Source organism: Macrobrachium nipponense, chromosome 19, assembly GCF_015104395.2.
Source record: "Macrobrachium nipponense isolate FS-2020 chromosome 19, ASM1510439v2, whole genome shotgun sequence".
Taxonomy (NCBI): Eukaryota; Metazoa; Arthropoda; class Malacostraca; order Decapoda; family Palaemonidae; genus Macrobrachium; species Macrobrachium nipponense.
This window is the reverse complement of record NC_061088.1, coordinates 67,125,704-67,139,351: the sequence shown is the minus strand read 5'-3', so window position 1 is coordinate 67,139,351 and position 13,648 is coordinate 67,125,704. Positions and strand designations below refer to the sequence as shown.

At 37.4% G+C, this 13,648-nt stretch overlaps 1 protein-coding gene across 1 annotated transcript; it reads right to left on the bottom strand.

The window, feature by feature from the left end:
• Window positions 1-9,183: 9,183 nt before the first annotated feature.
• On the bottom strand, window positions 9,184-12,194 carry LOC135211982 (uncharacterized). The gene is made up of 2 exons (XM_064245246.1): window positions 9,597-12,194; window positions 9,184-9,363 (listed from the first exon to the last, which is right to left on the bottom strand). The coding sequence occupies exons 1-2, from the start codon at window positions 12,192-12,194 to the stop codon at window positions 9,184-9,186; spliced, it is 2,778 nt and encodes a 925-aa protein (XP_064101316.1).
• Between the last annotated feature and the right edge of the window lie 1,454 nt (window positions 12,195-13,648).

The following is a 13,648-nucleotide window of genomic DNA, read 5'->3' as shown; positions in this document are numbered from 1 at the left end:
GCTTTTGTTTTCTTATCCTTTTTCTTATGTTTAACTATACTACAAGCTGAAATTGACAAACTAACATACAGCTACATTGCCCATTCACTGAGATCATTTTATAGTTTGTGAAGATACATACTATATGAGAATCTGAAAACAAAAGCTTGATTTTTATAAGACATTACCTTAGCATCTACAGTGTTAGGTCATGAAAATATTTGTTTAGCCATTTCTTCTCAAGTAAGATGATGCCCATAATGTTTAACAATCTTTAATAAAATTTTACAGTGCTACCAGAAAGTATGATAACCTGCTACTTCCTAGTGAGCATGGCATATGAACTACCCATAGGTTTCCTACAATTGGGAGAAGTACCATGGATCAAAGGCATTAGATGATGGATATGAATTTTATTAAGAGTTTTGAACCTTTACCACTGTCCTTTATGAAGGAGTCTGGGTTTTCTTTCTTTTCAACAAATAGTCTTAGAATGGATGTTTCTCCTTTTGATGTGGTTAATGATTCCTTCATGGTTTTGAAACCGCATTTGCATTGATGTTTCCTTATAAGCACCAGTAAATCTGGGATTTCTTTTCCTAAAAACCCCTAGATAGACTGTTTTTCCTTTTGATTTGGCTGGTGATCATTGAACTGTCCTGCAAGTATCTGTATTGAAAAACAAAGCTGGAGTCATCCTTCATGCATGAAATCTAAACCAACTTTTTGCTTTTAGTGAGGCATGGGGGCTACACAGGGCTTACAAGTAAACATGGGTGTTAATTTGGGTAACTGGACAGTTTGCCTACAGACAATGTGCCTACCAGTCGGTTTGCCTACTGGACATTGTGCTTACCAGACATAATGCCTATGGACAGTTTGTCTACTAGCAAACAACTGTTTCATAAACTACTGAGGGTATTCTCGATCATTATCAACTCAAGCCTTGTCCACACTAGTGGGCACTTCCTAACGGGCAAACACTGTTCCCAAAACCCGTTCTACTATACTGACAAACCGAGTATGGAGCCAGAATGATGAGATTGTCTAATAATTCTGCTTCAAAAGCGAGAGAAAATATAAACAGCTGGAAGTACCCGACGGGATTCATTGCTAGTGTGGACAGGCCATTAGACAGTGTGCCCCTATAACTAGTAAAGAAGTGGTATATTTACCTTATTTTTGATAAGGTTCTGTTAAAATGAATAAAAATAAAAATAAATATATTTATTTACATAGTACACAACCCTTTATCCGAAATCCTTGGGGCCAGATGTGTTTTGGCTTTCGGATTTCGGCACTAAGGGTTCAGGAGCAAAATCAAACATTACTTCTGCAAAAAAAAAAAAAAATTATTTCAGGTTTTTTCCTTACAGTTATTTATTCATTATAGTTTATTATTCATATTAATATACTATTAAATGAATGAGTTAATTAAGATCATCAATAAGATAGTGGATTAATTAAGACCACATATTCACTAACACATTTTACTGTCAACAAGAACACTCCATAAAATGCAAAAAAGTATATTTGTATACTATTAAACAAATGAAATAATTAAGATCATCAATAATAAGATAGTGGGTTAATTAAAACCATATGTACACCAACACATTTTACTGTCGGCAAAAGCATTCCGTAAAATGCAAAAAACAGGTTTTGACATAGGTAAAACCTATTTTTGGTAGTCGCTGTTGAGTCCTCAAGGAGTTATCCTTCCATGGTCTAACCAGAGCTCCATGTTGATCAGACTAATGTCAAAGAATTATCTTTTAGCTTGTCTTGTGGCTGGGTACTGTGTTGTAATGATAAACATTATAGCATGTGATAGAGTATAAATGGATCAGGATAAGAGGGCAATTTCTCTTATCCCCAGCGAATGCTTAAATCAAGTTTATCTACATCAAAACCCACATGAAGAAGAAATGGCTATGCACGTATGTGACGTCATGTTTACATACAACCAAACACAGACCATGAACCCATTCTTTCCTGTTAGTCAATGCAGGATGATTCCTTACCCAAATCCTATGTCTTTTTGCCAGGGAAGTGGGGAGTTTTGAGGACTCAACAGCGACTACCAAAAATAGGTTTTTCCTACATCAAAACCTTTTTTAATAGTGTAGTCGCAGTCTCATCCTCAAGGAGCTTAACAAAGAAATTGACAGGTGATGAAAAACTCTCAAATTGTATTCCAAACCACCCAAAAACATTTTTGGTCCATGGTCAAGCCACAAGTTTCAAGGCCCCATTCTTCATTCCAGATACCTTTAGGTTTGGTGGCAAAGAACAAGAAAGTAAGTGTGAACTTATGTTTTTTAGGAAGTTCTGTGGTGACTTCCCTAAGCTTGCCAAGTATGGTCGCAGTATTGTCAAACATTCCCCAGCGATAGCTAGCATACCTGCCTGTTAGAAAGATCTGTGGTTGCTGCTGTAGTGCCTATGGGTCAAGACTATCCATGCCACCTACCTATACACAGTATAGTAGAATTTGTTTAAGCATGTGACAATAGTGTTGCCAGTGTAGGAAAAAATGGACCTTTTAGGATGTCTTCTGTGACTTCTAAGTGAACCTTAAGTGCTTGAATTTGACATGTTTCGTACGCTAAATCTAGTTTACGTACTTAGAATAGATTTCCTTCTGCTAGGACAATAATAATTGATGGTCAGCCATTTGTATGATGTATTGTTCACATCTAAGAGGGCCCAGTTTGCTAATACAAGTTCCTGATGCTAATGCAATCAAGATCATCTATTGTAGCTTTGAGTTGTGGTTGTATTGGATCTGCTGAAATTAAGGGCTGATCGAAGTCTTAAGTACCTTGTTCAGGGACCAAGTAATTGAAACCTTTCGAGAGCGAGTCTTTGTAGTGCAAAGGACCGCAGAAGGGAAGTGACAACTTCTATACTAGAGTCAATCCCAAATTCATTAGTCAATGGTGCCGTTACTGCTGCCTTGTATAGCATGATTGCTGTACTGCAAGGCATTTGACTTCAAATGGGATAAGAAAAGTTAAAATTGTTTCACTACAATTTCTGACCGGGCTCTCAATATGGATATAATCTAACCATATCTTCAATACATACTGGTACATATTGCAAGATATTTGAAGTCTATAGCTTTTGCACTAGGTACCTAGCAATGTCAGGCGAGTAATTTTCATTTTGGATGATATTTAAAAACTCCACCCATAAAGGTCTAGGCTGAGAAAGGAGGATCCGTAAACTACTTTCCCTCCTACTGACTGGGATAAAACAGGGGACAGTATTGGAATTTTTCCCTTTACGCATTGTTAAAATATTAGGAACCAATGCCTGTTTGGCTAATTTGCGGCCATTAAGCAAGCTGTTCTTTTGAAGGTTAGCAGTTTGCTCAACACCTTCAAAATCTGGAACAATGGAGGAAAAAAATAGATTGTCCTTTGTGTGTTCCAGTCTTGTAGGAAGGCATCTCTTACTGTTGCTAGACTGGCAGTTTGTGATTCACATATGTGGTTAACAGGGCCACTTCCAGTTGTGGAGGCATGTTGGCTATTTTCTGAAAAGAGTGGTTGTTTAACATCCACTCTGTTGAGTATGTCGTTTTCCTTGATAGGCAGTCTGCTATTACATTGAGAGATCCCGTAAGGCGAATTGCAGACAGGTGTCACTTCCTTGCTTGCGTCATTGAAGGATGGCTAGCATTATTATACTGAGAGGAGGTGATAGTCATCCCAACCTCTTGATGTAGGACATTGCAGCCATGTTGTCTAGAACCAACCAAATGTCTTCTGGAGATCTGTTTTTTTTTTTTTTTTTTTGGAAGATACAAAAAGACAGGCATCAGCTCCAGGAAATTGATATGGCAATTCCTGAACAGCTGACCACCTCCCTGCCACCTGACGATCCTCCCAATTTCCCCAAAAACCTGTCAATGAGGTATCTCTGTGTATTGTCACTCGTACAGACTGAGGAGTCAGGTTGACCTGTAAGTGTCACCAGAGATTCCTTCCATTATCAAGACCGAAGTATCTCTCCAACTTTTTAATCTTTTGATGAGGTCAGTCTCACATTTTATTTGTTGCATGCAATAGCTAAAATCTGTTTACAGTTATTTGTTGTAATCTGAGTATTATATGTATTACTGATGCACATTGCAACAAACCCATCATATGTTCTAATTGCCATTGGAAACTCTGGGCTGTGCAAGGCATGTTTTGAGGACTTGCCTTATTCTGTTCTGGGTATGATGCGGAGAGACAATGGACAGTGAAAAGTCTCCCAACACAGTCCCAACTACTGAAAGCATATGCTGAGTTTCAGGTGGGATTTTGCCATTTATCATAAAACCTTTTGACTGTAGTCAATTGACCACTGCTCTTAGGTTTTTTCAAGCACTTTTCTTGTGGACCCCCAAATCTACCAGTCATCTATACAGGCTATTAGTTGCATCCCAATTTCTTGAAGAACTAATGTTACTAATGTCAAATTTCTTAGGGCAATGTTTAGCCCATAAGACATGACTTTGAACCTCTACATATCTTTCCCTATCTGATGCCCTAAGAAGGGACGAAAGGGAACAACGATAAGGACGTGCCAGTATGCATCTTTCAGATCTATAATTGTCAAAGTCCCTTTTAGAACAATTAAATGTACTACTGCAACAGTAGTTATCCTGAAATTTTTGCCAACAATGAGCTTGTTCAATGTTGACAGGTCTAGGATTCACTCTTCATTTGGAGGAATCCTTTTTTGGGACACTTGAGACATGCTTGGTGGCAAATATACATGTCTCTATATGGCTCCCATAAAGAGGGTTCTGATTTTTGGAAGAACTCCTTTACAGGAGAGGGAGGGGTGAGACCATTCCCACCCCAACCCATTTAAAATAATGCTGTCTCCCCAAGGGGAAGAATTCTATTACCTGTGTTGTTGCGTAAATCAACCCCCTACCATACCACTCATATTGGTATCTGCCTCTTCCTCTGCCTCAGCCCTTGATAGGCATTCCAATTGTTACTTTTCTTTTTCCTATAAGAGGGTCTTTGGACCTTGTGAAAGAGATTTTCTTGCTGTACCGTAACTAGACGCTAGCAACAACCACCTGTCGCCCAAGTCTACACACTGACTTAGATACCAGAGTGTTGCCAGTGGACATCACCTTCAAACATAGTCTGCTGGTCTCTGCCTCGTGATCAGAGTAAAAACAGTGGTATACAACCTCATCTGATACCACTGTTTGTTGCCAGATCTACTTCTGTCGTTCAACGCTTATGACGTCATCCTGCTACGGTAACAATGTTTCGTGTGGACACACCCTTACATTTCCATTGCCGAATGTCAAAACTGAAATTTATCATTCTTTAATGTTCGAATTTCAAGTCTTTTCTTCTTGAGACTGAACTTTTCTTAACTGACCACTACATACGCTGCTATCCCTTGATAATGTGACAGTCAAGAGAGTTCTTCTATAACAGATGATTATTAATGCTCACAGCATCATCCAGAGATGTTTTGACACTGGAGAGCTTTCATCTGGGATATCTTCCCAACTACTGGAACTTGTTTTGACAAGACCTGGAAAGAGCAATTTTCTTTAACAGATGTCAGTTCAATAAGGGTGTATAAAAGGATCAAGTGCTATAAATTTGATACCTATACTATCTCATAGCTCTCAACATCTGTAGATCTCCTATTCCTGTGCTTGGGAGAGCTTATAAATGTAACACCTGTCTGATTTTTTATAGATTTAGTTCATGTGTGTAGACCTTTTGTTTCAATGTGGGTAGAGCCTACTATACATACTATGACTTTTCTAGAAAATATTTCTGAAGTATCACCTTGAATCTTAATCGCCTCTAAATTTTTTTTTGCCATATCAAAGGTATCCTGAATGCTAGAAGTAATACCCAAAGATTGGGCGATCTAAAATTGGAACTGAAGGGAAGATTTGGAGCAGAAGCTTTCCAAGCAACTGATGAAAGTCCGTGCGGGGGTTTTACGAGCCCTCTTCAGCTGCTGTCAGGCAGTGACAAAACTTGGGCTCATTTTCTGCTATTTCAATTATGTCCTGATAAAATTTACAAAAATGACACTGTCTCCAGTTGGGAGACTGAGCACCTTGACAGTTAAAAAAGAAGAGACATTTCTTGCTTTATATATTTATATTATGAATATGACATCATTATTACAGTTTGCACTCACATGAGCATACTCAAAGTACTTATGTCATTGAGTTGGACCTTGTCCAAATTTTTTTCATGAAAGTTTAATATGGCTGATCTTTACATAATCAAGAAGATATAGTGACCCCTCATATTCGTGGGGGTTAGGTACCTCAACCACCCCCCAAAATACCAAAAATCCGTGATATATTGGAACCCCCTCTAAGAATGCTTATAACTGTATTTTTATAGCAGTACCTGGAACACCAAGTAATCTTCTAATAAATTTTAAAACTGCCTATTTTTTCTATTTTTGTGACTAAGTTTTTTATACAAAAGTATTTAATCAAAAAAATAACATGAAAATACAGTAATCAGTGAATTTTTCCACATGAAAGTCCACGAATTATAGAATTTTCTGCAATTTATTGAAAAAATGAGTCTCAGAAAAATCAGCAAATAACTGAACCCACAATTGCTGAACCACGAATAAGCGGGGATCCACAGTACGTATGTAGAACTGTTAAGTTAGCCAAATGGCATTATTTGTGCATTTTAATTTTTATGCAGTTATTACATCTGTAGTGTAGCTTTCTAGGATTTCATCTTAATTAAAATCACAAGGTCTCAACTTTACATAACTCCCCTTACAAAGTTAAGTGTTTTATGAGGTGTTACTCATTGGACCAAATCTTTATCAACCACCTGGAATTTATTTTCCATGGCTCTGACGTACTGCTCTAACCAAAATGTTCTTACCATTCTTTTCATATTGCTGTCAGAAATGCCAACTATTTTCTCTTCAAGGTCTCCCCAAGCTTTAATAGTAGTTTTTTTTATTGAAAACAACATGCCAAAAAGGGTTTTCATACTCTAAAGTCTGCCTTTACAATACTGATTTTTTAGAATAAAATTTCTCATCACAATTTCCTATATCGAACAGCTCATCTTTCCCTTTATTTGCAAACAATTGATTCTTAACAAGCTTCAAACAAAAGCCTTCTTTCACAAAACATTATAAAACATCTCTAAGAAGCAAAAGAGAAAGTTGCAAAGTGTTGATTAGCATAGGTAATAAAGGAGGGATATGTGGGTCCACTAGATAGAAGGGTGGAAGGTCACCTATCTATTACCTACAATAAATTGATGACTTAAGTTCAAACAACAGCAGAACTCATCAACTGACTGTGTCTATTAAAACTGGCATCAGCATCTAGGTTATTGACACTGTAACAAATTTAAATAGAAAAAAAAAAGTTTAAAATGAACTTCATATAAAAATATCAAAAAATATATATGTAATTATATATATTTGTTCAAATATATAAATTCTTACATAGACTTTTTATGTATAACCTAAATTTGGTTGAGGAGGCCTGCCTCCCACATAAAGATATATAACCGATCTATACTACAATCTTATCCGAGAATTGTAGCTAGAATATTATCATCTTTTCTGTCATGCCCCCAGGACAGGAACTTTCTCTCAAATTCCCAAAGTCTGGAACATTCAACCAGCAAATGTCTCTCAGTCAAGGCAACAGTGCAGTCATCGCAAAATGGAGGATTTTCATGGGACATCAAGAACCCATGAGTGATTCTTGTATTATGTCCAATTCTCAATCAGCACATCATTTCCTTGGCATATAGGGATATAACCAAGGGGACACTGATGGTGTGATACTGCACATTTTTTTATTGATTAAAATGCCCTCCTATTGTGACTGCCAACATTTTTTAATTCTCTGACCTACTAGAGGATATAAATCCTGATATGGCAGTAGGCATCTTGTGGGTTCTTGGCAGAAACCGGTTCCCTAACCCAGAAGTGACCTAGCTGGTTTGTGAAGCATAGATCATCATCTTTCAGCTTACCATATCCAATAAAACTTTTAAAAGAATTACTTTTTTGGAAAATAGCAAATCCTTCTGAAGGAGAGGAGAGTCAACTGAAGCTGCAGGCAGCCTATCTTTCTGCAGGTCAACCCTACAAACTCAACAAGGTGTCAGTCCCTTATCTCCATGCTCTAAGTAAATAATGGTGTTGGAAACTGGCAGTAACACACAATTCAATAAAAACTTCATAGTCCGGCAGCGGTTGTCACAATTTTGTTGATACTGCAAAAAATTAGCCAAGTTTGATTTTTTGCTTTTATGTTACCCATTACATCATATGAAGTAACTTTCAACTTTGTGTCAAGTTGTTACTGTGGTATTTAGTACTGTGAGAGCATTTCAAAGGTTGACTATGCATGAAAAATATTAAAAAATATAAATATATTTTTCAACAATGCAAGTCACTTGATGAATTCTGAATGTACACTGTATACTGAATTATGTTTACTCTCTATTTATACATTATTTATACGTCAGTTTATTACTCAATAAATCATTCAGCAAGATTTTCCTATTGAGTTCTAACAATAATTTCCATCAACTGTTTGGAATGTTGGAATCTGTGCCACTCTTTAAAGAAAAAGCCCACCAGAATCGTCTATGCTCTTAACAATTCTGATGCAAGCACAAAAGATTAGCTGTATGACTGTAGGGAACCACACCAGACATATTATAGCACTAGATGGTGACTTGTTGATTGTTGTTACGGGCGGGTCTTGTTTGTAACTGATTCCAGGCTCTTACGCCCTTTAACATTAAATAAAAGACCATCCAATAGGTCCATCAAAGACTATCCAACAAGTCCACCAGTATCGAGGTCCGTTCCTCTCTCGCAGTCGTGTCCAAGGCTTTTTCCCCGCGGGATCATGGTTACACCACTCGAACTCACCTCACGTAGTGGGAGAAACAAATATAAATAACAGTCCTTCAACTATTCAATTACCACTAGAACAACCCATTTGCGCTCTGCAGCACAACAACTTAACAATAATATAAAGATAAATACATATTTCCGTAACACCTCCCACCAAAAGAAAAGTTTTACAGGTAAAACTTACACATACCACTGTTCACACAAGTACAAAACCTCGAGACCGTGCATCTGCAACCTGGTTGTCCACACCTTTGATATGCTTTATTTCTAGCTCGTAATCCTGCAACATCAGGCTCCATCATGTAAGCCTTTTAGTATTTCAGCTTTTAATGGATTCAGTCGGTAAGGATGCTGTCTAATAGGGGTTGTATCAGTCAGTTCAACATAATGTTCAATTAAATGAGTAAGACCTGGTTCATCCCTTACTACTTTAGGATACTTTGAAATTATTCTTTTTACATCTTTTGTCTGAGTGGGACCCAAATGATAATATAATCATCAAATGAACTGAATATGTAGGAATTACTAGCCTGTTCAGCAGTTTGATTGTAAATATCCTTCGAAGGACATTCTACATTAATATTACGTTTTACATTAATATTACAAACTGAGGTCTGTGCATTGTTATATTTTTTAAGTAGATTAATATGAACCCATCTAGCTTTCTTTATTTTACCGACACACTGTAAAAGGTAACTAACATCTCCCTTTTTATCCAGGACCTTATAAGGACCACTAAACTTATACTTAAGTGAATTTCCCTCCTTCGGAAAAAGCGCTAATACTAAATCGCCTTTCTCAAAGACCCGAGACTTTGCTTTCCTGTCGTACACTATTTTATTTTTCTGATGAGCACTTGCCTGGTTTTCTCTAGCTAAATCCCAAGCTCTAAATAACTTAGTTTTAAAATTATCAATTTTGTCTGCAACATAAACTTCTGTTTTCTCATCATCCCAAGTTTCTCTCAAAACCTCTACAGAACCCCTCACTTTATGTCCAAACACCAAATCAAAAGGCGAAAGACCTAATGTTTCACTTGGTGCTTGTCTCAAAGCAAACAAAGCATAGGGCAACATGACATCCCAAAGATTATCTTCACCACTACATAACTTCCTAAGAATGTGTTTCAAGGTCTGGTGGAATCTTTCAATGACACCCTGACTTTCGGGATGATAAGGGGTAGAGGTAATGTGCTTTATACCGAAGTTTCTCATCTGGTCCTTGAAAAACTTGCCTGTAAAATTTCTCCCATTGTCAGACTGAAGTGTTTTAGGCAACCCAAATCTAGTAAAATATGCGATGAGATGTTGCACTAGTGCCTTAGCTTTAGCGTTCCGAATGGGAATTGCTTCTGGGAATCGTGACATTCTATCAACAATTGAGAGTATATAGCAGTTTCCCCTCTTACTTCTCGGTAAGGGTCCCACAATATCTATTACTATGTGCTCAAACGGCTCTCCAGTAACCGGGATATTAATTAAAGGTGCTTTAGGAATTGGTTTGTTAAGTTTTCCTGCCATCTGACACTTGTGACAGGAATTTACGAAGTTCTTCACATCCCTCCTCAACGATGGCCAATAGAATGAGTCATAAATTTTCTTAAAAGTTTTGTTTACGCCTAAGTGACCGCTCATTATATTGTCGTGAGCCAAACTTATCATTTTCGGTCGTAATTTAAAGGGAATCACTACCTGGTCAATTACTTCATTACTATTAGCGAAAATCGGTCGTGACAATCTATGTAACAAGTTATTCTTCAAAATGAACTTTTCCTTAACATAATCATCATTTCCTGAGCCTTCTTCACATCTCTCAAAGATATGTTTTAAACTTACATCATCCCTCTGAGCTAAATCATAATTATCAGAATCAGTAACAAATCCAGATCTAGTTACGACTGCTACTTCAGCTTCAGGTGTAGGAGTTTTCATTACAATAGGATTCACAAGGCAACTTTCTTTTCCTAAATCATTTCCTAATAGGATATCAACCCCTTTGACAGGTAATGTATCTGTCACCGCGACCTTAACTAGACCCGAAACGTAATCTGTGTCTAAATAAATTGTTAGAAAAGGGCAAGCAATGCAAGCATCAGGAAACCCCCCAATCAAGACTAACTCATCCCCAGTAACCGGATCATCGGGTAGGGAAGACTTGAGGACAACTGATATGGCCGCACCCGTATCCCTTAATATTGTAACTGGTTTCCTAATACCAGATTCACTTACAGCTAAACTACCTTTAGATAAGTAATTACCAAAGCTTTTAATAGTATTTTTCCATTCATCCATCTGAAGTACGGAGTCACTTCCTGAACTAACTAAATTAACCGGTTTCTTTTGATTGGTCAAATAAGTTTTATGCTTGAAGCAGTCTTTTATAATGTGACCTTTCTTTTCACAAAAAAAACATTTCATGTCACTTAGATGCTTGGTAGTTTTCAATTGAGAGTTGCGTACAGGTTCCCCACTTAATTGACGGTTCCCTTTAGTTTCAAAAGTTTTAGGATGTATTTTCTTATCCTGCCATTCTTTACTAAATTGATGGGTCAAAGCAAACTCATCTGCTAATTCAGCTATCCTTGTGAACTTGTTTACCTGACCCTCTTCAATATATAATTTCATCTCTGCTGGAATGTTATTTTTAAAATCCTCTGTCAAGATTAGCTCCTTTAGGTCCTCTAACGTACTTACTTCCATGGAGTTACACCACTCATTAAAATACTGTTGTTTGCACCTAGCAAACTCTATGAACGTCATGCTACTATTTTTTCTAAAATGCCTAAATTTTAATCGATAGGTCTCTGGTACTTGCTTATAAGCTTTCAGTATAATTTTCTTTACCGTCTCGTAATTAGCACACTGTTCGTCTGAAAGACAAGAATAAACTTCTTGGGCTTTACCTGTGAGAACAGACTGCAACAACAAACAATAATACTCTTTAGGACACTCTACCCGTTTCATGAGCTTTTCAAATGACTGGAAATATTTTAATACCTCACTTTCACTGAATTTTGGAACCAACTTGAGTACCGTTGTCCACCCAAACCTATCTGTCTCCACAATGGAAGTCCCCTCCAACCCTAAAGAACTAGGAGAACTTAATTTAATTTTTTGTAGTTCATACTGTCTTAAGTTTTTCTTCTCCTCTGCTTCTAATTCTAATTTCCTAGCTTCAGCTCTTTCGTGCCTTTCATCTCGCTCCGCAGCTTGTTGACCTTTAACAAACTCCCTTAACTCACCTCCCTCATAGCCTAACTCCTGCCCCAAAGCCACCAATTCTTTGTGCCTATCACACATCGTCCACCAATAAACTGAAGGTAAAAGCAAGGTCGCCAATTAATGTTACGGGCGGGTCTTGTTTGTGACTGATTCCAGGCTCTTACGCCCTTTAACATTAAATAAAAGACCATCCAACAGGTCCATCAAAGACTATCCAACAAGTCCACCAGTATCGAGGTCCGTTCCTCTCTCGCAGTCGTGTCCAAGGCTTTTTCCCTGTGGGATCATGGTTACACCACTCGAACTCACCTCACGTAGTGGGAGAAACAAATATAAATAACAGTCCTTCAACTATTCAATTACCACTAGAACAACCCATTTGCGCTCTGCAGCACAACAACTTAACAATAATATAAAGTTAAATACATATTTCCGTAACAATTGTGCAGTAAAGATAAGAGAAAATAAATCACACTGGTGCATTAGACTTGGTAGTTTACACATGACCAAGGCCGCTCTGAAATGCTTGGGTAAATATGTCGAAGGTAGTGGCATAGGGACAGCATGGGAAGAATCAGTTATCTATGGATCTGCTGCAGTAAGACAAATACTTGATGGAAGACATGTTAATACATTCTTAGAGGCACATACAGGAACACTAATTGCTCTGAATCATTTGCTTTATCAGGTTGACTTTACTGATGAAGAAAGGAAAATTTGATACCAAACATGAAGGAAACTGAGCAAGTTTTCCTATCATACTTGAAGCAACCAATGGAAGAGAAGAATGCTGGATTATTTAAGACACACATTGAACATATGCACAGTGTTCTGGAAAATGTTGATGTATTTACACAGATTAAAGAACTGCATAAACAAGGGAAAAGCATTCATTAGTTCATGATGAACTATATGAACCAAGTACAAACCTGGCTAATGTTTATTGCTGCAACTAGAAAAGCTGACTGGAAACTTCATTTAGCAAAAGCTGAGAAGTTGTTGCCCTACTTCCATGCACATGACCAATATAATTATGGCAGATGGGACCCCCTTTATGTTGCTATGTTAGAATTGCAAGAAAAATATGACGAGTTATGGAAGTTTCTAGATGAAGGTAACTTTGTTGTCAGAATACACAGTACATCATTCACAGCTATTGACCCTGATCATGCAACTGAATAGGAGCATAAGAAAATGAAAGGCAAAGGAGGTTTTGTTGGCATCACAAGCAATGAACATGCATTAGAGAAATTATTTATCACACCCACACTAAGCAAGAGTAGTGCACAAGTTCAAATAATATGCTGGAATTGAAAGTCGACCATCACAGTAATGCCACCATGAAGTAACTGGTAGTAAGAGCACAAGGTTGTTGAAAAATGTTGCCAAACTTGTTGAGGTCATTGGAAAGGAAAGAAATCCATTTGGGGAAAAGGACATGTACAATCTCATTATTTTTGCTTAATACCACCTGAGGCATCTAAGAATATTGAAAATCAGGATGACATGGGAGAGAGGCTTTAGAGAATGTG

What these genes read in the sequence shown, in the direction of transcription:
- LOC135211982 (XM_064245246.1), bottom strand. Translation starts at nt 12,194, where the DNA reads ATGTGTGATAGGCACAAAGAATTGGTGGCTTTGGGGCAGGAGTTAGGC. An exon ending in TCCTGGATAAAAAGGGAGAT is followed by an intron (nt 9,364 to 9,596) that starts GTTAGTTACCTT and finishes GGTCCCACTCAG; the next exon opens with ACAAAAGATGTAAAAAGAAT.